The 27,436-nt window shown below is 38.1% G+C and overlaps 2 protein-coding genes across 8 annotated transcripts in view; one reads left to right on the forward strand and one right to left on the reverse strand.

Annotated features, from left to right (window-relative positions):
* KPNA5 (karyopherin subunit alpha 5) overlaps positions 1 to 13,014 on the reverse strand; it is a 94,688-nt gene extending 81,674 nt beyond the window's left edge. Inside the window, exons 1-2 of one of the 4 annotated variants that reach the window (XM_037843653.1) lie at positions 12,799 to 13,014; positions 7,324 to 7,457 (exon numbers count right to left, since the gene is read on the reverse strand). In XM_037843653.1, the coding sequence (XP_037699581.1) occupies positions 7,324 to 7,457; positions 12,799 to 12,802 (138 nt within the window). In that variant the 5' untranslated portion in view covers positions 12,803 to 13,014. Of the gene's footprint in view, positions 1 to 7,323; positions 7,458 to 8,205; positions 8,222 to 12,565; positions 12,733 to 12,798 lie in introns of those variants that run through there. The other 3 variants (XM_037843651.1, XM_037843654.1, XM_037843655.1) reach the window with 3 other exon arrangements.
* A 2,988-nt stretch (positions 13,015 to 16,002) lies between these two features.
* Positions 16,003 to 27,436, forward strand: part of ZUP1 (zinc finger containing ubiquitin peptidase 1) — a 39,881-nt gene continuing 28,447 nt past the window's right edge. For all 4 annotated transcript variants that reach the window (XM_037843564.1, XM_037843566.1, XM_037843567.1 and 1 more), the window contains exon 1: positions 16,003 to 16,246. The gene's annotated coding sequence lies outside the window, so the exon portion shown is untranslated. The remainder of the gene's footprint in view (positions 16,247 to 27,436) is intronic.

Genomic DNA, 27,436 nt, shown 5'->3' on the forward strand with positions numbered 1-27,436 from the left:
TTACAGATCCAAGAAGCACAGCGTACTCCAAACAGAAGAGATGTTAATAGGCCTATGCCAAGACACTTAATAATCAGATTATCAAATGTCAAAGACAAAGAGAGAATCCTGAAAGCAGCAAGAGAAAAGCGATCCATTACATACAAAGGAAGCTTAATAAGACTATGTGCGGATCTCTCAGCAGAAACCATAGAGGCAAGAAGGGGTGTGATATATTCAAGATACTGAAAGAGGAAAAACCGCCAACCAAGAATCCTGTTTCCAGCAAAGCTGCCCTTCAAATATGAGGCAGAGCTCAAAATATTTTCTGACAAACAGACAATGAGAGACTTTGTGAACAAGACACCTGTCCTACAGGAAATACTAAAGCGAGCACTACAGAATGATAGAAGACAGGAGTGCGTGGTTTGGAACACAATTTTGGGAGATGGTAGCACAATAATGTAAGTACACTGATAAAAGATAACTATGAATACGGTTGAGAGAGGAAGGTTGGGAGCATGTGAGACACCAGAAGAAAGGAGGAAAGATAAAGAATGGGACTGTGTAACTTGGTGAAATCTAGAGTATTCAACAAACGTGATAAAATGTACAAATATGTTCTTTTACAAGGGAAAACAAGCAAATGTCAACCTTGCAAGGTGTTAAAAATGAGGAAGCATTGGGGGAGGGATGCAATCAACATAAACTAGAGACTGTAACTAATAGAATCATTGTATTATGCTTCCTTTAATGTAACAAAGGTGATATACCAAGGTAAATGCAGATAAGAGGGGAGGATAGGGGAGGTATGTTAGACACTTGACATTGGTGGTATTGTCTGATTCTTTACTTTACTTTGACTTAAGGTTATTTTTCCTTTTGCTGCTTCCTAGCTGTCATTTTTTTTCCTCTTTCTTTTGCCCCTCTACCTTCTTTGACTCTCCCTCCTGCCTTGTGGAAGAAATGTAGATGCCCTTATATAGATAGTGGTGAAGGTGGTGAACACATAAATGTATGACCATGCAGAGAACCATCGATTATTTACTTGGGATGGAATGTATGGTGAGTGAACAAAACCAGATTAAAAAAAAAATGGATTGATGACAAAACCTCGAGGGCAATATACTGAGTGAAATAAGCCAGACACATAAGGACAATTACTGCAGGGTCTCACTGATAAGAACTAATTATAATATGTAAACTCATAGATACGAAATATAAGGTACCAAGATATAGGACAAGGCTTAAGAATGGGGAGTGGTTGCTTAGTATGAGCAGAATGTTCAACTAGGATGAACTTAAATGTTTGGAAATGAACAGACATGTCGGTAGCAAGATGTGAGAATAACTAACAGTGCTGAATGGTGTGTGAATGAGGTGGAAAGGGGAAGCTCAGAGTCATATATGTCACCAGAAGGAAAGCTGGAGGTCAAAAGATGGGAATGTATAAAACTGAATCCTATGGTGGGCAATTGTCCATGATCAACTGTACAAATACTAGAAATCACTTCCATGAACCAGAACAAATACAACTAGAAGTTAACAATAGAGGGGCATATAGGGAAGAAATATATACCTATTGAAAACTATATACTACAGTTAGTAGTATTTCAACATTTTTTCATAAATAGTAACAAATATACTATACCAACACTACGAGTCAACAATTGAGGGGGGTTGGTTAGGGATAGGGGATGATTCAAGTTTCCTTTCCTTTTTTTCTTTTTTCATCTTTCACTTTATTTCTTGTCTGGAGTAATGAAAAGTTTCTAAAAATTGAACAAAAATTAAGTGTGGTGATGGATGCACAGCTGTACAAGGGTACCCAGGGGCAAGTGATTGTACACTTTGGATCTTTGGATAATTGTATGGTATCTGAACAATCCCAATAAAAATTGAAAAGAAAAAAAAAGAACACTGGGGGGGGGGTCTCACACTACAAAGATACAGAAATCAAAGCATCAAAGCGGTGTGGCACTGACATAAGGATATAGACCAATGGGAGAGAACTGAGAGCCCAGAAATAAACTTTCTTACCTATGGTCAATTGATTTTTGATGAGGATGCAAAGAATATTTAATGGGTAAAGAATAGTATCTTCAACATATGTTCTGGGAAGATAGGATATCCACATACAAAACAATAAAGTTAGACCCCTATGTCACACCATATTAAAAAAAAAAAAATTCCTAGAAGAAAACATAGGGAAGTATCTTCAGGACCTTGTGTTAGGCACTAAAGCCCTAGAACAAAAGAAAAAACAGATAAATAATGTTTCTTCCCAGGGTCTCCTTCCAGTTCTCGAACCTTCTCTCAGTCTAAGGGTTACTGCTGCTTATCCTCCCCTCCCCTCACACCTTGACCCACCTCCAAACTCACATCCTTCCGGTCTAACCTCCGATCTGTTTAGTAAAAAGGCACCTGTGTCTGGCAGAACTGGTGTGAGACGAAGATTATCCCTGCCACCCTGATAATCAAGAGTTTTGGCCAGACCTTTGAGCACATACCGAGACAGTATGGAGCCAGATGAAAAGCACAGACCATGGCGTTAAAATTGATTAATAAGGAACTTAGTGATTTGGCCTGTGACCCCCCAGCAGGTCCAGTTGGGGATGATGTATCATTGGCAAGCCACAATTATGAGAACTAATGACAGCCCATATCAAGGTGGTGTATTCTTTTTGACAATTCATTTTCCTACAGACTACCCCTTCAAACCACCTAAGGCTGCATTTACAACAAGAATTTACCATCTAAATATCAACAGCAATGGCAGCATTTGTCTCAATATTCTAAGATCACAGTGGTCTGCTTTAACTATTTCTAAAATTCTTTTATCCATTTGTTCACTGCTATGTGATCCAAACCCAGATGAACCCCTAGTGCCAGAGACTGCATGGATCTAGAAAACAGAGATCTTGGGAATGGACTCAGAAGTATGCCATGTGATACTACCTTAAACAGCCAGAATAAACTTTAAATTACTGTTCCTTTTCGGATTTTCTTATCCAGCTGCTTCCCTATCAGAACTCATCTATTTTTTATTTTATTTTTTGTTTACCTTCCTCCATTCACTCACATGCTCATCTGAGAAGACTTAAGTTCTTCCAGCTTGGGACAATAACGGCTTTTAGAAAATGAAAGTAGTTACAAGAGAACAGTTTGTGCCAGTTTGAATGTATTGTGTCCCGCCATTATCTTTGATGTAGTTTTGTGGGGCAGACATTTTGGTGCTGATTAGATTTGCTTGGAATGTGCCCCACCCAGCTGTGGGTGATGACTCTGATCAGATATTCCCATGGAGGCATGGCCCCACCCATTCAGGGTGGGACTTGATCAGTGGAGCCATATAAATGAGCTGACTCAAAGAGAAGGAACTCAGTGCAGCTGTGAGTGACATTTTGAAGAGGAGCAAGCTTGCTAGAGAGGAACATCCTGGGAGAAAGCCATTTTGAAACCAGAACTTTGGAGCAGACGCCAGTCACGTGCCTTCCCAGATAACAGAAGTTTTCTGGACACCATTGGCCATCCTCCAGTGAAGGTACCCCATTACTGATGTGTTACCTTGGACACTTTATGGCCTTAAGACTAACTGTGTAGCCAAATAAACCCCCTTTTTATAAAAGCCAATCCATCTCTGGTGTTTTGCATTCTGCAGCATTAGCAAACTAGAACACAGTTGTCAAGATTCAGAATTTTTTTTTAAATATAGCATGTGTATTACATGGCCAATGTCTTCACTCTACCTTGGTTTTGAGACTAAAACCCTTCCTCACTGCTCTAATATGCTGAAGAAGTCATGGGGGGGGGGGGATAGACATTCATTTGTCGCATCAAAGGAAGCAGCATTACTCTATAGCAGCATCCATTCTCATTTAAGCCTTCCACTGTTAGAAATTTGAGGTTACCATGATACATTTTATGTTCATAACTGATGTGGCTGGAGAACTGGTGCTGAATTTATAGCATCAGCAGAACAGCAAATGTGATGTATTTTATTCATGACAATAAAGGAATGACCTGTTCTTGTTTTACAGAGAATGGAAATTGGAAGTCAAAACACCCTTTGTATTCCAAAATAGGATATCAAACATTTTCATTTTCATTTAAATTGTTAGGAAGCTTGGAGCTATTAGTTATTTTGTCTTCCAATACACTGTTTAATACAGCACTGAATAAATGATGCAAGTTGTCAATGGATGAGTGATCAACTAATAGCTCTGCTAGTAACTATATATTTTTCTTTAATAAAGTTGCATAAAACAAGCAAAAAATAGATAAATGGGACCACATAAAAATTAAAAACTTTTGTGCATAGAAGGACTTCATCAAGAATGTAAAAAAAACAACCTACAAAATGGGAGCAAATATTTGGAAACCACATATCTGATAAGGGTTTAATTTCCAGCATATATAAAGAAATCCTACAACTCAACAACAAAAAGAGAACAACCCAATCAAAAAAATAGTCTAAAGACTTGGATAGACATTTTCCAAAAAAGATATACAAATGGCCAAAAAGTACATGCAAAGATGTTCAACCTCATTAGCCAACAGGGAAATGCAAATCAAAACCCCAATGAGATACCATTTCATAGCCACTGGAATGGCTACTATTAACAAAAAAAAAAAAAAAAAAAGCAGAAAATAACAAGTACTGGGTAGAATGTGGAGAAATAGGAACATCTGTTCATTGCTGATGGGAATGTAAATTGTGTAGTACCGTGGAAAACAGTTTGGCAGTTCCTCACCAAGTTAAGTATAGAATTACCATATGCCCCAGGAATCCCACTTCTAGGGATATATTCAAAAGAATTGAAAGCAGGGACCTGAACACATACTTAAACACCGATATTCATAGCCTCATTATTCACAGTTGCCAAAAGATAGAAGCAATTCAATGTACATTAACAGAAGACTGGAAAAGCAAAATGTGATGTATACCTAGATTGGAATATTAAGCATCCATAAAAAGGAAGGAGATTCTCATACATGTGACAACATGGATGAACTCTGAAGGCATCATGTTGAGTGAAATAAGGCAGACATAAAAGGACAAATACTGTATGATCTCACTGATATGAAATACTTAGAATAAGCAAAATCAGAGAGCCAGGAAACTAAAATATGGGTTACCAGGGGCTGGGAAGAGTTAGAGAAGAGGGAGCTAAAGCTTAATTGGTACAGATTTCTGTTGGGGATAATGGAAAAGTTGTGGTAATAGTGATGGCTGCACAACATTCTGAATGTAAGTAAGCACCACTGAATTATTTATATCTAAATGTGGTTAAAGGGAGAAATTTTAGGTTGTATATATGTTGCTAAAATAAAAATTAAAACAAAAATAAATATTTCACTGTTAGCTCAGCTCTCTAGGGTAAAATGTTAGAACACAATCATGGGTCATAAAATTTTACCAATAAATTTTAAGAAATACCTTGAAAGGAAAAAAAAAAAAGCAAATCTATTCCATGGAAGAGATAACATATTGTATATTACATGAGAGTTAGCATATCTGATTATAGACTAAAGAATAACTCTCAAGAAAGACAACCCTATGCTTATAAATTTGGTAGTAGAAAAATTTCGTAGTAGATAAAAAAAAAATCAAAACACAGAAGAGGAAAGAGGCATGGTGAGGTCACTAAGGTATGCTTACAGCCACATCTCCTAAATTGAAAATGAGAAAAATACCTGGTATGATATCCTTTTTGATAGCTAAATAAAAAACTGCTCTTCATTCAGTACATAGTTCTCTTTCTAATCATTAATTCAACGTTTATTATTTGAGTACCTACTATAAATTAGGGACTGTGCTAGATACAATGGATAGGGAGATGACAAATCATAATCAAATTTCTGATAGGCCTTTCTTTACTTTCCTCATAGCTAGCACTTTACACATAACAGTTTTAATTAGTATATCTGAAGACTATTTAAAAATATTTCTAAATTTATCCTGGAATGAGAAATGCTGAGATGTAGGTTTTTATATCTTTTTTTATTCTTTATGTTGCAGAGTCATAGTTCAAAGAGAAGGCTAAAACATCTGGCTAATGAGACTATAAGAGGAACCATATAAGCATGGAGAAATGATTATAATTAACTTAGGTGCAAAAGCTTTGAAAATCACAAAGCAACAAATGAATATGAAGTATAACTAATTTTCTTTTAGGAGCAAATGTTACCATGACAAATGGAAGTGATTTGAATAGGCTTAAGAGTAAAAATTTCTTAATAGAGCAATAGGAATATAATTAACTTGAAAGGTTTATCAATAAAACTAATTTTCTCCAACAAAGTAATTCAAAGTAAACTGCCATTTTTCTTTCTTTTTTTTTTCCTAGCATGTGATATAAGAGTCTATCAAGAAGGGCTAAAAGCATTTTAAGTAGAATGAAACAATGACACCTACAATCAACTTGGAACAAAGTGGCAAAACTCTTCACTAATAAAAACAATATAAAGAAGGGTTGCTCCTGACTATTTCCTCCTAACATAGTAAACAGTCTAATTTATTTAGATTCATTAACTTATGATTAACAACAATAGTGCTTTGTAAAGTAAAAGTTGAAGGTAGCCAATATGAGAATTAAACAAATTAAATGTTTGACATATCCAAGACAAAACATAATTAAGAAGTTTATTGACACCTATCAATTAGAAGTTATTTAATGGAAAGTTAAGTGCTAAAAAGACCCCTACAGAAAACTCAGTCTAAGACCCCACTCTAAAAGAGGAGGAAACTGAGACCCAGAAATGTTAAATGTGTCCTTCAACATCACAGCTACTTATTTGCACAGCAGGAACTAGAACCTAATTCTTACAATATCTATGTCCAGATTTTCCTTCATTAAAAAATGAAGCATGTTAAGAATAACACATTTGTTAAATATTTACTACCTATCCGTCATGTGCCAAGCTCCGTACCAAGTCCTGGGAATATAAAAATGAAAAAGAAATGGCTCCCTGTCCTTAAGGAAGTCAGTGGAGGAATCAGACACCCAATTAATTTAAATACAATGGGATTATTGTTCATAAATTACATTTACATTTGAACTGCATTCTAAAATTATATAATCCACAATAAACTATTTCAGGAGATCATACTGTAAACAAGAAACCCATTCCTCTTCAGTGACTAAAAATAGCACAGAATTCTTATTCTTAAATATGCTATTAATATTTCTGGAGTCTAAGAAATTAAAGAATATATTTAGCCATATTCAGTTTCCTGAAACACTTCTCCATTTAAAATTATCTAAAAATTAGAAATATTAGACTTCTAAAATCTCTATATAACTGTTTTTTTATTAGAATTAAATATTTAACAATACCTACCTGTTCTTCCCTTTTTTGTTTTCGAAGCTGTATTCCTTCCTCTTCTCTTCGTCTACGCATCTCTTGGGGATTTAGGGCTTTATTCTTATAACTTTTCATTCTATAGTTATCTTTCCCTGGACTAGCCATGGCATCTTAAGGAGAGAAAACAGAAACTGATAACTAACAAAACAAGGTGCTTACTCTAAGGTAACTAATTAAGGCTCACCAATTAAATGGTCCAATAAAACCCATTCTGAAAATTATGTACAAAGAATACATCCCTCACTCCCATATTAAGATTTGAACAAAATGCCCTAATATTTTTGGAATAAAACATGAAACAAATAATAGATTTGTTCTAAACACAAAGCCATTACTCAAAAGCTAAGATTACCCCCTCCCCCCCACCCCCATCCCATGCCTCCATTTTAACCTCTCTGAAAGTGGGATGCTTGTTACAATCAATAGAGGTCATGTACTAGTGGGGTGAAAAACTTCTCATTCCAGCTTCTGGAAAGATGAATAGCCAGCATTGATTGAAGTGGCTTATTTTCTATGAGATTTGGTATTTTCAATAAGCCACATCTCAAGTATTTACCACAGTCTGGCTTCTTTCACTTACTTCAGGTACTGCCTTAAGAACTGAGGTCACAAGGGTGAATGAATTGTGACTACATCAGTACTCCAGTATAATTGGTTCCTTTAAAATACTGAAATACTTCCGTTTTTTTGTTGGTGAAAAACTGTTGTTTCAGACATTTGTCAGCAGCTCTCAAACTCTATGGCCATCCCCACTCCCACCATCCTCACAAGCCCTCCCAACTCTTTTTTACCACTTAGTACCAATACCTCCTCTAATTTCTTTGCCTCAAACTCTTTCTAAAAACAAAAACCACAGACCTATTAAGAAGAGACTCTGAAGTGGTATGTCTCTCCACTGAGGAAGGAGAGAAGTTAGGGCCATGCTCCAGGTTGACAAGGCTAAATATCAAATTTTTTTTACACAGAACCACTGGAGGAGCTTAGTACAAGAGGTAATACCTCCTAGTGTAACATACGCAACCTGGAGTAAAAGAACTGAAATCAAAGGAAGCACCAAACCAGGAACAGCCAGAGATATTTTATAATTTTATTTTTACTTTATTTTTAAATAGTTTTATTATAAGTGTATTTACATTAGCATTTACATATTTTATTATAAATATCTATTTTGTATTTGAAATATATGTAATATTTAGTTTTACTTTTAGAAAATGAATTATAAACTTTTAAATAACATAATAACATCAATATTGGTATTTTGATATTAACTGACATGAATACAGAAATACTGATATTACAACCTATTCTGGATTTTCACTTGAAGAAATCATTCTAAAGCAGAAAAAGGTTTCAATTTGAGTTTAATGTGAAAGAGAGTTAGTGGCAGCCAAGGCTGTTATTTTGATCAATTCTGAGGACAAACCTGCATCCAACCAGAGAGATTATTGTAATCAGTTAGCACAATTAGACCCAAGAGAAGGAAAGGGGCATTTATCTGCCATCTCTGATAAGAAGAACTAGTATAATAAATTGGTAAATTATATTTTACAGAGTAAAGTGCACTAAAACACCTGGATTAAGTCCTGTGCAAGCAGAGACCTAGCCACTAACTGCGCTTTAGAGAGCTCTGAAAGGCTTCACAGTTATCCTATCTTAAAGGATGAGCAGAATTTGTCAAGGAAAAGGATGAAGAGGGAAAAGGGAGGGTTGGTATTACAGGCATAGGGAATATATGCAAAGGCAGGGCTCTTGAGTAAGCCTGGTATAACTACAGAACAGTAAGAAATTCAGTGTGCCTGAACAAAAGGATACATGAGAGAAGGGACAGGAGATAAAGCTAGAAAGATATCTTATCTTTCTATGATATCTTATCTTTCTAAGATATCTATGGGTCCTACATGCCAGTTGAAAAGTTTGGACTTAATCCTAAAGAATAGCATCAAAGAAATTAGAGAGAAGGTTGTTTTAAACAGTCCAGGGAAAAAAAGATGATAAAGACCTCAACTGAATTAGTAGCTGCAATGGGATTAAAGAAAACAGGTTGGATTCCAGAAATACTTCTGCAATTAATTCAAGGATAATAAGGGGCCAAATGAACATAAAGGGATATGTGGCGAGTAAGAAAAGGGAGTTGAGGATGACTACATGGTTTTTTAGCTTAAGCTATTTCAGAATGATGACAAAATAACCCAGACAATACAGATGGAGGATCAAAGTGGTGGTTGTCTTGTCTGCTTGCCTGACTGTTTTGAAAAGGATGAATTCAGTTGTTTTAAATTCATTTTAAAATCTACATATAGTAAAAATCACTCTTGGGTAAACAGTTCTGTGAATTTGATAAAAGCAAAGGCATACAACCACCACAATCAAAACACAGAAATGTTCAATCACCCCCAAAAAGCTCCCTTATGCTGCTCCTGTTAGCCTTCCCCACCACCTTTCACAGAATTGAGATCTTTGCCTTTTCCAGAATTTCATATAAATGAAATCCCACAGTACATAGCCTTTTGAGTATGGCTTCTTTCACTTAGCGTAATGTATTTGGGAGTTATCCAATGTTGTTGGCATGAATCAATATTCTATTCTTTCTTTTTGCTGAATGAATGCTCCATGTATATAACAGTTTATCCATTCACCAGTTGAAGGACATTTCAGTTGTCTCAAGTTTTGGCAATTATGAATAAATATGCAATAGATTTATGTACAGATTTTTCTTGTGAACGTAAGTTTTCATTTCTCTCAGATAAATATCTAGGAGTGAGACTAATGGCTAATATGATAACTGTATGTGTCTCACTTTATAAAAAACTGCCAAACTGTTTTCCAAAGTTACTGTACCATTTTGCATTCCCATCAGCAATGTATGAGAGTTCCAGTTGCTCTGCATCCTTGCCTATGCTTGGTATTGTCAGCGATGTTTGTTTTGCTTTGCTTTTTTATTATAGTCATTCTTATAGGTATATAGTGACTTCCAATTTAGGGCACATGCAGGAGGCCATGATCAACAGATACATGCACATATATCAGAACTCAAGACAGGGATCTTGACTGATCATCCAAGATCATGTGAAAGAAAAATGACTAAAGGAAACACCTTAACCATGTTCACACTTTAATTAGTGGAAAAAGGAAAAGAGCAAAGGAAACAAAAAAGAAATGTCCCAGAGAAGAGAATCAGAAAAAAATAAGAGATCTGAAAGAAAAAAGAGTTCAACAGATAAAAGGGTATTCAAGAAGGAGTAGCACTAAAAATAGGTCCCTAGATATATTCATTCATTGATTCATCTCACAAATACATGTGCCTACAAGCCAAGCACCATTTTAGGCATAAGATTTGAAAATTAGGTCACTGATGAAGATAGTGAGAGAAACTGCGTTAGCGTTGTAGCTCAAGTTAGAATGGAATGGGCTGAGGACTTCAAAATAATTTAGAAGGTACTCTGTGCCTTTGAAGTTAACTAATACAAATTCTAACAATTAAAATGCATTTATCAAAATCCCTCTTTAAAATATTTAATAAATTGATTTCAGCAATACTATGTGCACCTACAAATATTTACCATGGAAAGAGTTCAATCTAACTTTAAACATAACAATGTATAGAATTATTTTCTAATTATTTCATATATAAAAACACTACCTCATTAATAAGTGCTTAGGCTTTTAGAAGGGAAGACTACAGATCAGAGCTCATTATAGAGCAAAATGGGCTACAGCATTAATTGTTGAAGTTAATGAAAAATTTTAACAAAATGAAAAGTTCACAGAAATAAACCTAAAATTATTTATGACCTATACATTTGCCATTTCTAGACCACTGGCCTCTCAACGTTTTCAATCACACATGCTTGTGTATGTTAAGAAAAAAAATCTGAGCATTCATCCTCAAAATGTTTATTTATGTACATGTATTACTATCCTAATATATTACCCCATTATAAAACTCACAAAGAATAGAAATTTTTAAAAAGGAGTGGTTTAAAAAAACATAAACAGAAGTTCTATCATTTTCTTGCCACATCTGACTGGATCACCTTGTGCCCCTCCTCCCAACACTCTAGACATCACACCTGAGACCACCTAGCTAGGCAATCACATTAAAACTTTTCAGTATAAATTTGTTAATCAAATAAAATCTAGCCCCAACAATTCCTATATCATTTTTTCTTTTTTATTCTACAGTACTAACTTCTTGCTTCATTTAACATCTATATTCTCACTGAAGATGCTTTAAAGGGGACCTAAATCCAAAGAAAATTATAACCTGAGGGTGCCTCACCCCTGGGATTGTTTCCTTCACCAGAAAATAACTTTAAAGACCTTACTTCAAAGTCTGTTGTGTCATAAAATCATTTTAATATAAGAAAATGCTATACAGGCACTATAAAAGTTGCCCAATACTTTTTTTTTCCAATCAGAAGCTTATTTTTCACTCGGTTCTTTGAAAAATCGTGTTGAGGTTAAGCAAATAAGTGGAGTCTGAACTTAACGGGTTTTCCTTTTCTAATATCTATTAATGGAATTTCTTATGCCAGTAAATCCTCAATTTCTACGGGTTTGGGTAGGTACCTCATTAGTAAAATTGCAAAGCTGTACAAAGGGGCAAATTACTAGAGCCCCTACTCTAAACAAATAGTACTTAAAAGTCTAAGGAACAGAGCTGCTTCTTGTTTACCAAGAAAGAAAGCCATTTTCCTACAAAACAGAAATCATTATCGAGTGTTATAATTAAGTGATATCAAGTCAGAAGTTTTTTTATGTGTTCAAAAAGCTCAGTAGTAAATGCCATTGTCACATTCTTTTGAAGTACCACTAGGCTGTTTCATTGCTTTCAAATCCTTTCAATTCTTACGCATTATCGATGAAATGCATTATCGATTTTCATCTTAGAACAGGGCTGACTGAGTGTATTAGACAGGAGCTTCCAACCCTTGCCTGGCGATGTTGGGACTGAACATTTCCAGGCACCTGCATCCAGGTGAAGAGGGCAGGTGTCGCGGGAAGAGGGTGTGGCATGTATGACCCCGGGACGGTACGTGCCTCCCTTCTGGACACTGGAACTTTAATAAGCTGTCGGATACAGACAGCCGCTGAGTCCCAAGAGCGAGCGCCAACGTTTGGTAAAACCATGTACCAAAGAACACTTACCGGGAAAAACTACCGAACGACGAGAAGGTGAGATTAACTACCTAAAAACTCCGTCTGAAGGCCACCGTACCTGTCCAAGAAGATCTGGACTCCCAGTGCCTTCGCATCTGCCAAGTGTAAGGTCCGGCGGCCACGCCCCCCGCGACGGCGGTTTCCCGCGTGGGAACCGGAGAACACCCCTGACACAGTCTGAGCCCTTCGCAAGGGAAAGGTTACAGAAAAACAGTGGCCCCAGGAACTCGTAGCTCTTAAAAAGATAAAACTCGAAGCCCACCCAATTTGGCCTTTGTCACTCCCACTTACCCATAATGGTGGCGCTATGTGGTGCCCCGGCTTCGCAGCCCCCAGCAGCGACGTCTGCTCCCGATAACAGTGGGCGCCTCTACTCCGCCCCTAGCGTGGACTTCGGTGACCAGGTTTGCAATTCAAGATGGCGGCCACCGGCGCCCCTTCCCCGAGACCCCAAGGCTCGGCTCCCAGAAACCCTTGCACGCGATCGCGGCAATGGCGGCGACACAAACCCGCAGTGAGGCGAAGAGGAGCGCGCGCCCCAGCCCCGCCCAACGGGGGAGGAGCCTCCGCATGAGTCGATTCTAGGATTTTTATGCAGACTTGGTCCCTGTGGCAAAGGTGCTTCCCTCTGTCGTTGGTCTATCGTGTGCGAAGAGCTCTCTGTCAAGTGTTGATTGAGAACCTGTTCTGCCAGGCACTGTTTCAGACATTGAGACTGCAGTGATCAAACGGATAAAAATCCCAGCCTCAAGTTGCTTACAAAGGCTCTTTTCTTAAGCTTCATTGTCTTTTTCCAGCCTCAAGTTGTTTACAAAGGCTCTTGTCTTCTTCAGCTTCATTATCTTCTTCCTATATACTCTGCTCATTTATTTCAAGCTTTTCATCTTGCCACTTATTTATAATTTTGGAACCTATAACATCTGTGGATTTTTGACAAAAATGTGGTCATTGATACTTGAATAACTCCAGATGAAGTGCTTTAAATTATAACCTACACACAAAATGTATAGCCTTGTAATCCACCCTGGAATTCAGGTCAAGTCAACAAACAGTATTGAATATAGACTGGTTTCCATATGCACAGATGATTCAAGGTAAATAATACATGATTCCTTCCCTGAAGAAGCTTACAAGTTACTAGTAGGAAATCATAAAAAGAGTTATAAAATTGCTAAGTTCAGTAGTTGAAAAATAAACAGAGGAGTAAAGGGAATACTTAATTGCAGACATGGGTGGCTAAGAAGGATAGGAAAACTTCACAAAGGGAAACTATATAGGACTTCTGAAGCATTAATAAAAGTTTGCTTCAGTCTCTTTCTCGCTTCCCTGTTCCCCACCTTCCTCTCCCTCCAGAAAAAAATTCTTAGTCTGGGCATGCTTTCACTCCTGTGGATATGGCAGAAGCAATGGTAACAGTGTCTCCTGGACAGTTGCTCAGAAGAGTTTGGGTCCTTGCTTTTCCTATCTATGGGGAGAATTAGAGGAATAGGGTTAATAGGAAGATGTTGATTTCGGTATCTGTATAAAATGCCAACCACAGCAACTTCAGCCCAAGATCAGAACTGTTAAGGAATCTTCACCAACTCTGCCTATTCTATTTTATAGAAACCACTTCTCAGTACTCCCTCTACCCCAAAAGCTGTTGCCTCAAAAATAGGTAGCTTATTATCCCATTGGCCTACCTTTTTGCAAGTCCATGGAAAAGGAGAGGTCTAAACATTGTTGACTCTACTTTATCTTGCTTAGGCAGATAAGTTTGAAAACTCAGAACATATTTCTTCCTAGATCTTCTTGGCCAGTGCAACATTAAAATTTGACATTTTGAGTTATTAATTGATGGGATACTATTAACAACTTTTGGGGGACAACTCGCATTAACAAAGCTGCCATGGGCAAACTGAGGCATATGGTCATCCTAATCATTAGGTTTGTGAATTACTGTTAAATTCTCCTCACTTGTATAACATAAACTATTCTGTACCACTATATATACTTGTTTTCATGGGTCTGTTCCCAGTAAATGGATTGAGATTCAAGATTTATTGCTTAGTGTTTACTGGGGAGTGTTCTTCAGGAATAACTGAGAGGATGAGGGAAGCTGGATTCCACAGAGAGAAAAGTTGAACTATGATGCAGTTGCAATAGAGTTCTCAGACAATAATCCTACAGAAAATGCTGGAGCTGAGATGGCCCTTCAGAATTATTCCTACATTACCAAGTCTGGGAGGGTGGGCCTTTTATGTCATGAATTAAGCAGTCATTGGATGTGGGCTTCTCCCAGTGAAGGGGCCTTGGTGAAGTCACAACTTGGGTGAGGCAGTTCTCTTTGACCTGAAGGTCAAGAAGGTATTTTCAATCCCTCAATGCCAGGGCCAGCCTTATTCCTGGGAGTTGTGTCCCATGTTGCCAGGGAGATTCACTCCCCTAGAAGTCATGTCCCACATAGTGGGGAGGTAAATGAATTTTTTTTTGCCGATTTGGGCTTAGAGAGACAAAGGCCACATCTGAGCAGCAAAGGAGGTTCTCTGGAGGTTCCTCTTAGGCATAATTATAGGAAGGCTTAGCCTCCCATTTACTGCTCTCATTGGCATTTAAAAAAAAAAATTGTTTTATTCCTGTACTGTCATTTTAGTGGATTTTGAGAGGCAGACCTATGCTGATTCTGCTATGTTAAATTGCACATGATGTTTTAAAATATACTGTACATCATTAGACCATGCCACTCTCCTACTAAAATACTCCCAATAGCTTTCTACAAAGCCCTACATGTTTTGAGACAACTCTGACATCATCCTGTAACCTCGCTTCTCTGTGGCATCTTATGCATTGCCACAAAATGTTCTCTGTGCTCCAGCCCTAGTACCCTTGTTCTTGCCGTTTTCTCCGCCTGGAATGCAGTTAGCCCTATTGGTGTAAGAGTTGTTCTTCAATATGCTCACTTCCTCTGAGAGCATTTTCCAACTACATCAGTATTCTTTATTAATATCCCAGTTTTATTTCCTTCATAGCACTTACCAAGATCAGTTTATTCATTTATCTTCTCTCTGCCTCCCAAAATGTAAGCTTCAGATGACATGTATTTTTGCATATTTTCATTACTGCTGCAGCCTCATAGATACTCATTAAATATTTTCTGAGTGAAATAAGATAGGAACTGAACCGTCAAAATAAGGTACCTTCAGAGAATGAACCTCTTAGTCATTTTCCATCTGAGGCACGTGGTTTGGGACTTGACAATCAGAGCAATATATGCTTTTTATTTATATTAGAATAGAGTATACCCCGCAAAGCCCTAGACACTGGGTACTATAGAGTCGTGTACGACCTAGGACCCACCCTAGCAATGCACTCAAAACGACACAAGCTGGTCCAACCTGAGAACCTAGTTTCTCTCTTAGTGTATCAGGAAAGGGGCGGGATGCAAAATTCACTACAACTCCCAGAATGCAATACGACCCAGACCTTCGTGGAACGGTGCGTGCTGGGATTCTTCCGGCGACTGAGGAAGAGCATTTTTGAATGTGGTACTTGAGGCTAGCTTTTCCTAGAGTCCCCAGGTCCGTTTCTGGGTTGTCAGTCTCCGGGTTTGGGGAAGGTCTGGCCTCGGTCTGTCAGGCCAGGAGAAGTACTTGACACCGCGCACGCATTTCCCTCTGGACGAGGTGGGCGGCCGTAGCCGCGGGACCCGAAGAGGACGCGGACCGCAGGGCTGGGTGGCGGCGGCCGAACCTCCCGGCTGGTAAGATCTGATGGCCCTGTCCTCGTTCCTCAGACCCAGAGCTTTGACTAGTTAGTGTCTCGGGTTGTTTTGTGTCCAGACTCGAGAATTGGGCATCGGGCTTTGGACAGACTTGGTTTTGAGGTGTTCCCGCCTTTACTGCCTCTGTGGTACCGCCACATGTATCCACCGCTTGCGCCTGTCGAGGCCTCCTTACTCTCACCCATTCTTGTAATTCATGTGTTTCCTTTCGTGTCTGACCGTGTCCCAGCCACCATAAGAAAAGAAACTCCCTGGATGTTAGGTTCCTTACAGCACCGGGTCGGTAGAACTTCCTTCTAAAATCAGGGACTCTTCACTTCTCTGGGAAGAAATAAGAAAGATAAGAGCAATGTAGAGAGGTCGTATAAAGCTAAATTTATTAAAATGAAGACAGTTGTCCTTCCTATTTCTTTTTTAATAGTCCTTTGCTGAACGATGGTGTGTAGTAGAAAGGTAGTGGTGGTTGCTTTTTGAAAATTGTTCTTTCTTAGCAAAACCACCTTTATATTGGTACCCATTACTTTATTCATAAAATTCCAAAGTGAATTCTGATCTAGTACAACTCATTTTACAGACCCAAGCTCAAAGAGGTGAGGTGCCTTACCTAAAATTAGAAAATCTGGTTATAACCCAGGTTTCCTGACTCCAGTAAGTGCCCTTTTGTACTATACCACTCTGCTTTTATTCTTTGGGTTGAGAGCATAATAGGCTCTGGAGCCTGACTGGGTAGCATTTTGGTTCCCATCATTTTCTAGTTGTGGTGACTTCTTTGAGGAAGACCTTCTTCATATGTAGAGGGATAATAATGGTACTTAAGTTAGTTTAATATATGTAAAGCTCTTCAAGTGTTAATTGTTATTACTAAGATGTGTTTATTTACCCTCCCCATGATAATGGACTTTAATTTTTTGTATTTAGATATGTCAGTTGATAAATAGGGTTCTTCTTTTTTGTTTTCTTTTATCTGACTTGTGTTACTTGGGAAATTTTTAAGATATTACTTTAAACCTTAGACCAGATACACTTTTTTTTTCAGTCCAAAACCACTGATTTATCATTACAGTTTATGTATTTTAGATCCTGTAGGAAGTAAATAGTAGAGTTACAAATAAAAAATACAGTAGTATTGTTATTTATATTTACCATGTGATCTTTACTGGAAATCTTTATTTCTTCATGTGGTTTCAGTCAGTTGTTTAGTGTCCCTTCCTTTCAGCCTACACAATTCCCTTTAGCATTTCTTATAGGACTGATCTACTGGTGATGAAGTCCCTCATCTTTTTTTTTTTTTTTTTTTTTTTAAATTCAGTTTTATTGAAATACATTCACACACCATACAATCATCCATGATATACAATCCACTGTCCACAGTATGATAACATAGTTATGCGTTCATCACCACAATCTATCTCTGAACATTTTCCTTACATCAGAAAGAACCAGAACAAGAATAAAAAATAAAAGTGAAAAAAGAACACCCAAATCATCCCCCCATCCCACCCCATTTGTCCTTTAGTTTTTATCCCCATTCCTCCACTCATCCATACACTAGATAAAGGGGGTGTGATCCAGAAGGTCTTCACAATCACACTGTCACCCCTTGTAATCTACATTATTATATAATTGTCTTCAGGAGTCCAGACTGCTGGGTTGGAGTTTGGTAGTTTCAGGTATTTACTTCTAGTGATTCCAATACGTTAAAGCCTGAGAGGTGTTATCTATATAGTGCATAAGAATGTCCACCAGAGTGACCTCTCGACTCCATTTGGAATCTCTCAGCCACTGAAACTATTTCGTCTCATTTTGCATCCCCCTTTTGGTCAAGAAGATACTCTCAGTCCCACGATGCCGGGTCCACATTCATCCCAGGGAGTCATACTCTGCATTGCCAGGGAGATTTACACCCCTGGGAGTCGGGTCCCACGTAGTGGGGAGGGCAGCGAGTTCACCTGTCGAGATGGCTCAGTTAGAGAGGGCCACATCTGAGCAACAAAGAGGCACTCAGGGGGAGACTCTTAGGCACCATTACATACACCTTTAGACTCTCCTTTGTGGTAATGATCTTCATAAGGGCAAGTCCCATGCTCGAGGGCTCAGCACATCAAACCACCAGTCCCAGTGTTTGTGACAGCATCAACACCAGTCCAGGTGAGGATGTCCAACACATCCGCACCTTCCCCCAGATCCTCGGGGCTGGTGAGGGGGAGGCTGTAAGTATATTTTTTATTATCTGCCCAAATTACTCTAGGATGTGTCACTGTTTCACTCCAGCCTATACTAACCTACCATATCTCACTTCCTATCAAAGTTCCATGCAGTTGTGGTATTTGAACAAATAGAGTGTAGAGTTGTACCGTTTAGAAAATTTAGATCCTGTACCAAATAGATATCTATTCCCTTGGTCTCATATGAAAGTTGAAGTTTTAAAACACAATCAGTTTCAACCTTTATCCTTTGGCCTGGCTTGTCCTGGTCTTAACCAGACCTTCTTCATTCATATCACTAATTGAAGTCTGGGCTCTTTTTCAGCTTTTTTTTTTTTTTTTTTTTGACAGTGGCTGTATGCACTAATACTGACATTCATATCTGCCGAGCTCTAGCTCTGAGTTTCAGGTGTCTCAGAGATATGCATTGTTCCAGAGACCAATCAGGTTATACGCTAGGGGATCAGCATCTCAAAGTTTAGAGATAGGCCTTACAATTCAGGGATAGAGTTAACTGCTGTAAGAGCTTACAATCTAGGGACTATTACAATTATTGTGTCCACGTTAGGCTATGTTCTAAGATTCAATTCTGAGTTTACACATTGTAGTTAGTCCATATTGGTGAGGCATCATCCCTCTCACCATGTTTTCTCCAACACTTATCCTCCTATCTATGTATTTTCCTACAATTTTATAGAGTTATATTCACATACCATACATTTATCGACAGTGTACAATCAGTTGTTCATGGTATCATCATGAAGTTGTACATTTATCACCACAATCAGCACTTGAGCATACTAATTACTACAAGAAAAAAAATTGTTTTTTTTTAGCAATAAGAAAAAATGATAAAAAGAAAAATAACATGTCATACAATACAATATACTACTAAGGACAGCAAATAACACCACTACCAAGAATCTTGTATTACTCCCCTATATCCCCCTCTCATATACATTTAACATTGGCATATTGCCTTTGTTACATTTAATGGAGGTATATTACAATGTTACTGTTGACCATAGACTCCAGTTTGCTTTGATTATGTTTTTTCCTGAATACCATCACTTTTTCAAATTTCTACATGGTTGACATTCATTTGCTTTCCCACATGCAAAAACATTTTTATATTTGTATATTTAGTAACAGTCATTGGCCACTCCAGTTTTTGCCACGTTATACAGTCCCAGTCTTTATCATCTATCTTTGCCTCTGGTGTCATACATTCTCCTATCCCACCTCTTTCAGCTTTACTCACAGACATCTTTGTTCAGTGTACTTACAATACCGTGCTACCATCACACAGTATTCTGCTATCTATTTCTGGATCTATGCAATCAATCCTAAACATTCTGTAGTCCTTCAGCATCAAATGGCTGATCTCTGCCCTCTTTCTATCTCCTGGTCGCCTGTGTTGTCAGCTTTTAAGTCCCAAAGTTTGTTCATTAATGTCTGTTCATATTAGTGAGACCATACAGAATCTGTCCTTTTGTTTCTGGCTAACTTCACTCAACATAATGTCCTCAAGGTTCATCCACATCATTACATGATCCATGTCTTTGTTCTCTCTTACAGCTGCATAATATTCCATCATGTGTATATACCACAGTTTGTTAATCCACTCGTCCTTTGATGGACATTTGGGCTGTTTCCATCTCTTGGCAATTGTGAATAATGCTGCAATAAACATTGGTTTACAAATGTCTGTTTGTGTCTTAAGTTTCAGTTCCTCTGAGTATATACCCAGCAATGGAATAGCTGGGTCATATGGCAAATCTATATTTAGCTTCCTGAGGAACCTCCATACTGTCTTCCAGAGTGATTGCACCATTCTACTTTCCCACCAACAATGAATAAGTGTGCCTCTTTCTCCACATCCTCTCCCGCACTTGTCATTTTCTGTTTTTTGGATAATGGCCATTCTGGTAGGTGTGAGATGATATCTCATTGTGGTTTTGATTTGCATTTCCTTAATAGCCAGTGAAGTTGAGCATTTTTTCATATGCTTTTGAACCATTTGTATTTCCTCTTCAGAAAAATGTCTGCTCATGTCTTTTGCCCATTTTTTAATTGGATTGTTTGTCTTTCTGTTATTGAGATGCAGGATTCCTTTATATATTTGAGATATTAAACCCTTATCTGATATGTGGTTTCCAAATATCATCTCCCATTGTGTAGGTTGCCTTTTAACTTTTCTGACAAAGTCCTTTGATGTACAAAAGTGTTTAATTTTGAGGAGATCCCATTTGTCTATTCTTTGGTTGCTCGTGCCTTGGGGGTGAGGTCTAAGAAACCACCTCCTTTCACAAGATCTTTAAGATATTGCCCTACATTTTCTTCTAAGAGTTTTATAGTCTTGGTGCTAATGTTTAGGTCTTTGATCCACTTTGAGTTAATTTTGGTATAAGCTGTGAGATGGACATCCTCTTTCATTCTTTTGGAAATGGATATCCAGTTCTCCAAACACCATTTATTGAACAGGCTGCTCTTTCCCAGTTGCTTCGGCTTCACTGCCTTATCAAAGATCAGTTGTCTATAGATGTAAGGGTCTACTTCTGAACACTCAATTCGATTCCATTGATCAGTATATCTGTCCTTTTGCCAGTACCATGCTGTTTTGAGCACTGTAGCTTTGTAATATGCTTCAAAGTCAGGTAGTGTGAGACCTCCCACTTCATTCCTCTTTCTCAAGACATTTTTGGCTATTCGGGGCACCTTACCCTTCCAAATAAATTTAGTTATTGGTTTTTCTATTTCTGTAAAGTAAGTTGTTGGGATTTTAATTGGTATTGCATTGAATCTGTAAATCAGTTTAGGTAAAATTGCCATCTTAACTATATTTAGTCTTCCAGTCCATGAACATGGTATGTTCTTCCATTTTTTCAGGTCTTGTTCAATTTCTTTTAGCAGTTTCTTATAGTTTTCTATGTAAAGGTCTTTTGTGTCCTTGGTTAAGTTTATTCCTAAATACTTGATTCTTTTCATTGCTATTGTAAATGGGATTTTTTTCTTGATTTCCTCCTCTTGTTGCACATTACTTGTGTATAGGAACACTACAGATTTTTGCGTGTTGATCTTGTAGCCTGCTACTTTGCTGTATTCATTCACTAGTTCTAGTAGCTTTGCTGTAGATTTTTCTGGATTTCCTACATATAGAATCATGTCATCTGCCAATAGTGAAAGTTTTACTTGTTCCTCTCCAATTTGGATGCCTTTTATTTCTTTTTCTTGCCTAATTGCTCTAGCTAGAACTTCCAGTACAATGTTGAATAACAATGGTGATAGTGGACATCCTTGTCTTGTTCCTGATCTTAGAGGAAAAGCTTTCAGTCTCTCCCCATTGAGTGTGATGTTAGCTGTGGGTTTTTCATGTATTGCCTTTATCATATTGAGAAAGTTCCCTTCTATTCCTATCCTTTGAAGTGTTTTCATCAGGAAAGGATGTTGAATTTTGTCAAATGCCTTTTCTGCATCAATCGAGATGATCATGTGGTTCTTCTGCTTTGATTTATTGATGTGGTGTATTACATTAATTGATTTGCTTGTGTTGAACCAGCGTTGCATACCTGGAATAAATCCCACCTGGTCGTGGTGTATAATTCTTTTAATGTGCTGCTGGATTCGATTTGCGAGTATTTTGTTGAGGATTTTTGCGTCTATATTCATTAAAGAAATTGGTCTATAATTTTCTTTTTTTGTAGTATCTTTGCCTGGTTTTGGTATTAGGGTGATGATGGCTTCATAGAAAGAGTTAGGTAGCTTTCCCTCTTCTTCAGTTTTTTTGAAGAGATTGAGCAGGATTGGTACTAATTCGTTCTTGAATGCTTGGTAGAATTCACATGTGAAACCATCTGTTCCTGGGCTTTTCCTTTTTGGGAGCTTTTTGATGACTGACTCAGTCTCTTTACTTGTGATTGGTTTGTTGAGGTCATCTATTTCTTCTTGAGTTAATGTTGGTTGTTTATGCTTTTCTAGGAAGTTGTCCATTTCATCTAAGTTGTCTAGTTTATTAGCATATAGTTGCTCATAGTATCTTCTCATTATCTCCTTAATTTCTGCAGGGTCAGTAATTATATTTCCTTTCCCATTTCTGATTGCATTTATTTGCATCTGCTCTCTCTTTTTTTTTTGTTAGCCTAACCAGTGGTCCATCGATTTTATTGATTTTCTCAAAGAACCAACTTCTGGTTTTGTTGATTCTCTCTATTGTTTTCCTGTTCTCGATTGCATTTATTTCTGCTCTAATCTTTGTTATTTCTTCCCTTCTGCTTGCTTTGGGGTTAGTTTGCTGTTCTTTCTCTAATTCCTCCAGGTGAGCAGTTAACTCTTCAATTTTTGCTCTCTCTTCTCTTTTAATATAGGCATTTAGGGCAATAAATTTCCCTCTCAGCACCGCCTTTGCTGCATCCCATAAGTTTTGATAAGTTGTGTTTTCATTGTCATTTGCCTCGAGGTATTTACTAATTTCTCTTGTAATTTCTTCCTTTACCCACTGGTTTTCTAAGAGGGTGTTGTTTAGCCTCCATATGTTTGTGAATTTTGTGACCTTCTGCCTTTTATTTATTTCCAACTTCATTCCATTGTGGTCTGAGAAAGTGTTTTGTATAATATCAATATTTTTAAATTTGTTGAGACTTGCTTCGTGACCCAACATGTGGTCTATCCTAGAGAATGTTCCATGAGCACTTGAGAAAAAAGTGTATCCTGCTGTTGTTGCATGTAGTGTTCTATAAATGTCTGTCAAGTCTAGTTCATTTATCATACAATTCAACATCTCTGTTTCTTTAGTGATCCTCTGTCTAGAAGTTCTATCCATTGATGAGAGTGGTGTATTGAAGTCTCCAACTATTATTGTAGAGGTATCTATTTCTCCTTTCAGTGATCGCAGTGTTTGCCTCATGAATTTCGGGGCATTCTGGTTTGGTGCATAAATATTTATGACTGTTATGTTTTCTTGATGAATTGACCCTTTTATTAATATATAGTGTCCTTCTTTGTCTCTTTTAATTGTTTTGCTTTTGAAGTCTAACTTGTCTGATATTAATATAGCTACTCCCACTTTTTTCTGGTTGTTGTTTGTATGAAATATCTTTTTCCAACCTTTCATTTTCAGTCTATGTTTGTCCTTGTGTCTAAAGTGAGTTTCTTGTAGACAGCATATAGATGGGTCCTGTTTTTTAATCCATTCTTCCAGTCTTTGTCTTTTTATTGGGGAGTTTAATCCATTTACATTTAGCGTTATTACTGTAAGGGCAGTACTTTCTACTACCATTTTGTTTTTTGGAATTTATATGTCATATCTTATTTTTTCCTATCCTTTTACCTTTCCTGATAATCTTCATTTCTGCACTCTTCTCCAACTCTCTCTCTCCTGTCTTTTCCTATCAGCCTGTAGCACTCCCTTTAGTATTTCTTGTAGTGCCGGTCTCTTATTCACAAACTCTCTCAGTGTCTGTTTGTCTGAAAATGTTTTAATCTCTCCCTCATTTTTGAAGGAAACTTTTGCTGGATATAGTATTCTTGGTTGGCAGTTTTTCTCTTTCAGTATCTTAAATATATCATGCCACTGTCTTCTTGCCGCCATGGTTTCTGCAGAGAAATCTGTACATAGTCTTATTGACCTTCCCTTGTATGTGATGGATTGCTTTTCTCTTGCTGCTTTCAGAATCCTCTCTTTGTCTTTGACATTGGACCATCTGACCAGTAAGTGTCTTGGAGTAGGTCTATTGGGATCTATTCTATTTGGGGTACATTGTACTTCTTGAATCTCTAATTTTCTGTCTTTTATAAGAGTTGGGAAATTTTCAGTGAATATGTCTTCTATTATTCTTTCTGCCCCTTTTCCCCTCTCTTCTCCTTCTGGGATACCCATAACACGTATATTTGTGCGTTTCATGTTGTCACTCAGCTCCCTAAGACCCTGCTCATATTTTTCCTTTTTTTTCACCATCTGTTCTTTTGTGTATATGAATTCGAATGACCTGTCTTCCAGTTCACTGATCCTTTCCTCTGCCTGTTCAAATCTACTGTTGTGTCCCTCCATTGTGTTTTTCATCTCCTCCATTGTGGCCTTCATTCCCATGAGTTCTGCCATTTGTTTTTTTAAGTTTATGAATTCTTCTTTATGGTCAGCCAGTGTCTTCTTTATATCCTTCAGCTCTTTTGCTATATCTTCCTTCATTTCATCAAATTTATTTAGCATTAGTTTCCTCCAGTCCTGTGTCTCAGCTGAGCTATTAGTTTGTTCCTTTGGCTGGTCTATGTTTTCGTGTTTCCTGGTATGGCTTGTTATCTTAAGTTGTCTAGGCATCTGATTTTCTTGATTAGTTTATTTTGGAGCTTGTTTTCTGTCTTTCACCTAGTGGTTTTCTTGTTGGTTGGCTTTGTTCTCTGGCCTCTGTTATTCAGTTCAACTTATTCTAGACCTCTAACTTAGGTTCTATTTAGTTGATCAGAATTTTTCCCCTCTTGTTTTTCCTGTTTCTTGCTCTGCCTCTATATAACCTTTTTGTGAGTGGGTCTCCTCAGATATGGTCGACCCTAGTCAGATTTTCCCAGTCTGGTGAGGCCCAGGTCTCATTGGGAGGGTATGGAGTTTTCCTGAGAATGAGACCCTCCTATGAGGCCTTTAGAATTTGTGCTTTTCCTCTCCTGTCCAGCAGGTGGCGCTGGCCAGCCCGCAGCTCCCCCACCAGTGTAAGGAGGTATGGACCCTTTAGTTCTCCTGGTGACTCTGATCCTGTCAGGGGCATGGCTGACTGAAGCGGAAATCTGAATTCCAGCCCCTGGGGTCTGAATTCCCAGAAGGAGGACTGCCAGTTGAGCTGGACCTCCCTCCACTCTCCCAATCCTCAGAACTCCAGTTGTCTCTCAGGGGCACTATTCCCTTCTCCTCTCTCCTCTTTGGGGCCTCTCCAGGTAGATTCCTTGGTCAGCCTGAGTTGCCAATTAAAGACGGGGGTGGAGGTCTTCAGTAGTGAATATGGAATTCAAAGACACTGTGGGTACTCTGTCTCCCCTCAAGCCCAGCCTAGTCCCTCAACCTGGACTTTCCGATAGAAAATAACCACATATATTACTTTTAGATTTAAAAAAAAAAAAAAAGTAGAAAAGAAATCAAGAAAAAGAAAAAAGGGAAAAAAAAAAAAAAAAGGAGTCTCTTAAAAGTCTTTCCCCAGCCTGGAAGTTTTGTCAGTGTCAGAATAGAGCATTTAAAGATATGCTTTGGGCTATTGTCTGATAATTACTCTCCAAGGGCTTCAGTTCCACCCCTGCCGGGGGCTATTGAAATGCAAAAAGATAAGGGATCAGTGAGAAGCCAGAAGGGACAAAATGTAGGGGGAAAAGAAATGGCTTTTTTGGAGTCTGGGAATGGGTGCCCGCTTTTACGTGCCCCCACTTCTCGGAGCCCAGCCCTTCTTTAGCACCCCAGCTCCCAAAGTTAGCTAATTAATTTGTTAATTAATTCTGCAGTTGAGGCTGGGTTGAGCCTCCCTTCTTGCCCTCAGCAGATTGCTGTTTTTTGTTTTTTTTTCTCCCCCCTTTCAGGGAGCCAGCAGCAAGACAGTCTGTGAGGTCTGGGTGGGGAGGGGCGCCAGACCCCTGGTCTGGGGAACTTACAATGTTCGCTGCGATCTCACCTTTTCCTTCAATTCCAAACTTGTGTCCAATGTGTGACTGGTTACTGGAGACCCCGAAAACACTGTCTCATATAGTTCTTGGGTAATTGCCAGCTGCTGTAGGGGAGAGACGAAATTCTGCTCCTCACCACTCCGCCATCTTGCCCCGCCTCCCATCCCTCAGCTTTTGATTATCCGGGAATGTTTTCATCTCCTCCTCATTTTTAACCTCCAGGTGTTTGTGAATTTTCTAAGTTTCTGACGGTTTTTTACTTCTATTTGTATTCCATTGTGGTCAGAGAATGTGCTTTGAATAAATTCAATTTTTTTAAATTTATTGAGGCTTGTTTCATGCCCCAGCATATGGTCTATTCTGGAGAAAGATCCATGATCACTAGAGAAGAATGTGTGTCCTGGTGATTTGGGATGTAATGTTCCATATATGTCTGTTAAATTTCTCTATATCTCTCTCTCCTTTATCTGTTTCGCTTTTGGTAGGGCTCCCTTTAGTATCTGAAGTAGGGCAGGTCTTTTATTAGCAAAATCTCTCAGCATTTGTTTGTCTGTGAAAAATTTAAGCTCTCTTTCAAATTTGAAGGAGAGTTCTGCTGGATAGAGTATTCTTGGTTGGAAATTTTTCTCTCTCAGAATTTTAAATATGTCATGCCACTGCCTTCTCACCTCCATGGTGGCCGCTGAGTAGTCTAGTCACTCCTTAGTCTTATGTTGTTTCCTTTGTTTGTGGTGAATTGCTTTTCTCTTGCTGCTTTCAGAACTTGCTCTTTCTCTTCAGTATTTGTCAGTCTGATCAGAATATGTCTCGCAGTGGGTTTATTTGGATTTATTCTATTTGGAGCTAGCTGGGCATTTATGCTTGTGTATTTATACTGTGTAGGAGATTTGGGAAGTTTTCCCCAACAACTTCTTTGAATACTCTTTCTAGACCTTTACCCTTCTCTTCCTCTTCTGGGACACCAATGAGTCTTAAATTTGGATGTTTTATTTTATCTGTTGTATCCCTGAGATGCATTTCAAATTTTTCAATTTTTTTCTCCATTCTTTCTTTTGTTCTTTCATTTTCCAGTCTGTGGTCCTCAAGGATGCTGAGTTGTTCAGCTTCCTCTAGTCTCGTAGTGTGAGTATTCTGAATCTTTTTAATTTGGTCAACAGTTTCTTTTATTTCCATAAGATCATCTATTTTTTTATTTACTCTTGCAATTTCTTCTTTATGCTCTTCTAGGGTCTTCTTCAAGTCATTTATATCCTGTGCCATGCTCTCATTGTTTGTCCTTAGTTCTTTGATTAATTGCTCCAAGTACTGTCTCCTCTGATCTTTTGATTTG

This window comes from Choloepus didactylus, chromosome 7 (assembly GCF_015220235.1).
Source record: "Choloepus didactylus isolate mChoDid1 chromosome 7, mChoDid1.pri, whole genome shotgun sequence".
Taxonomy (NCBI): domain Eukaryota; kingdom Metazoa; phylum Chordata; class Mammalia; order Pilosa; family Megalonychidae; genus Choloepus; species Choloepus didactylus.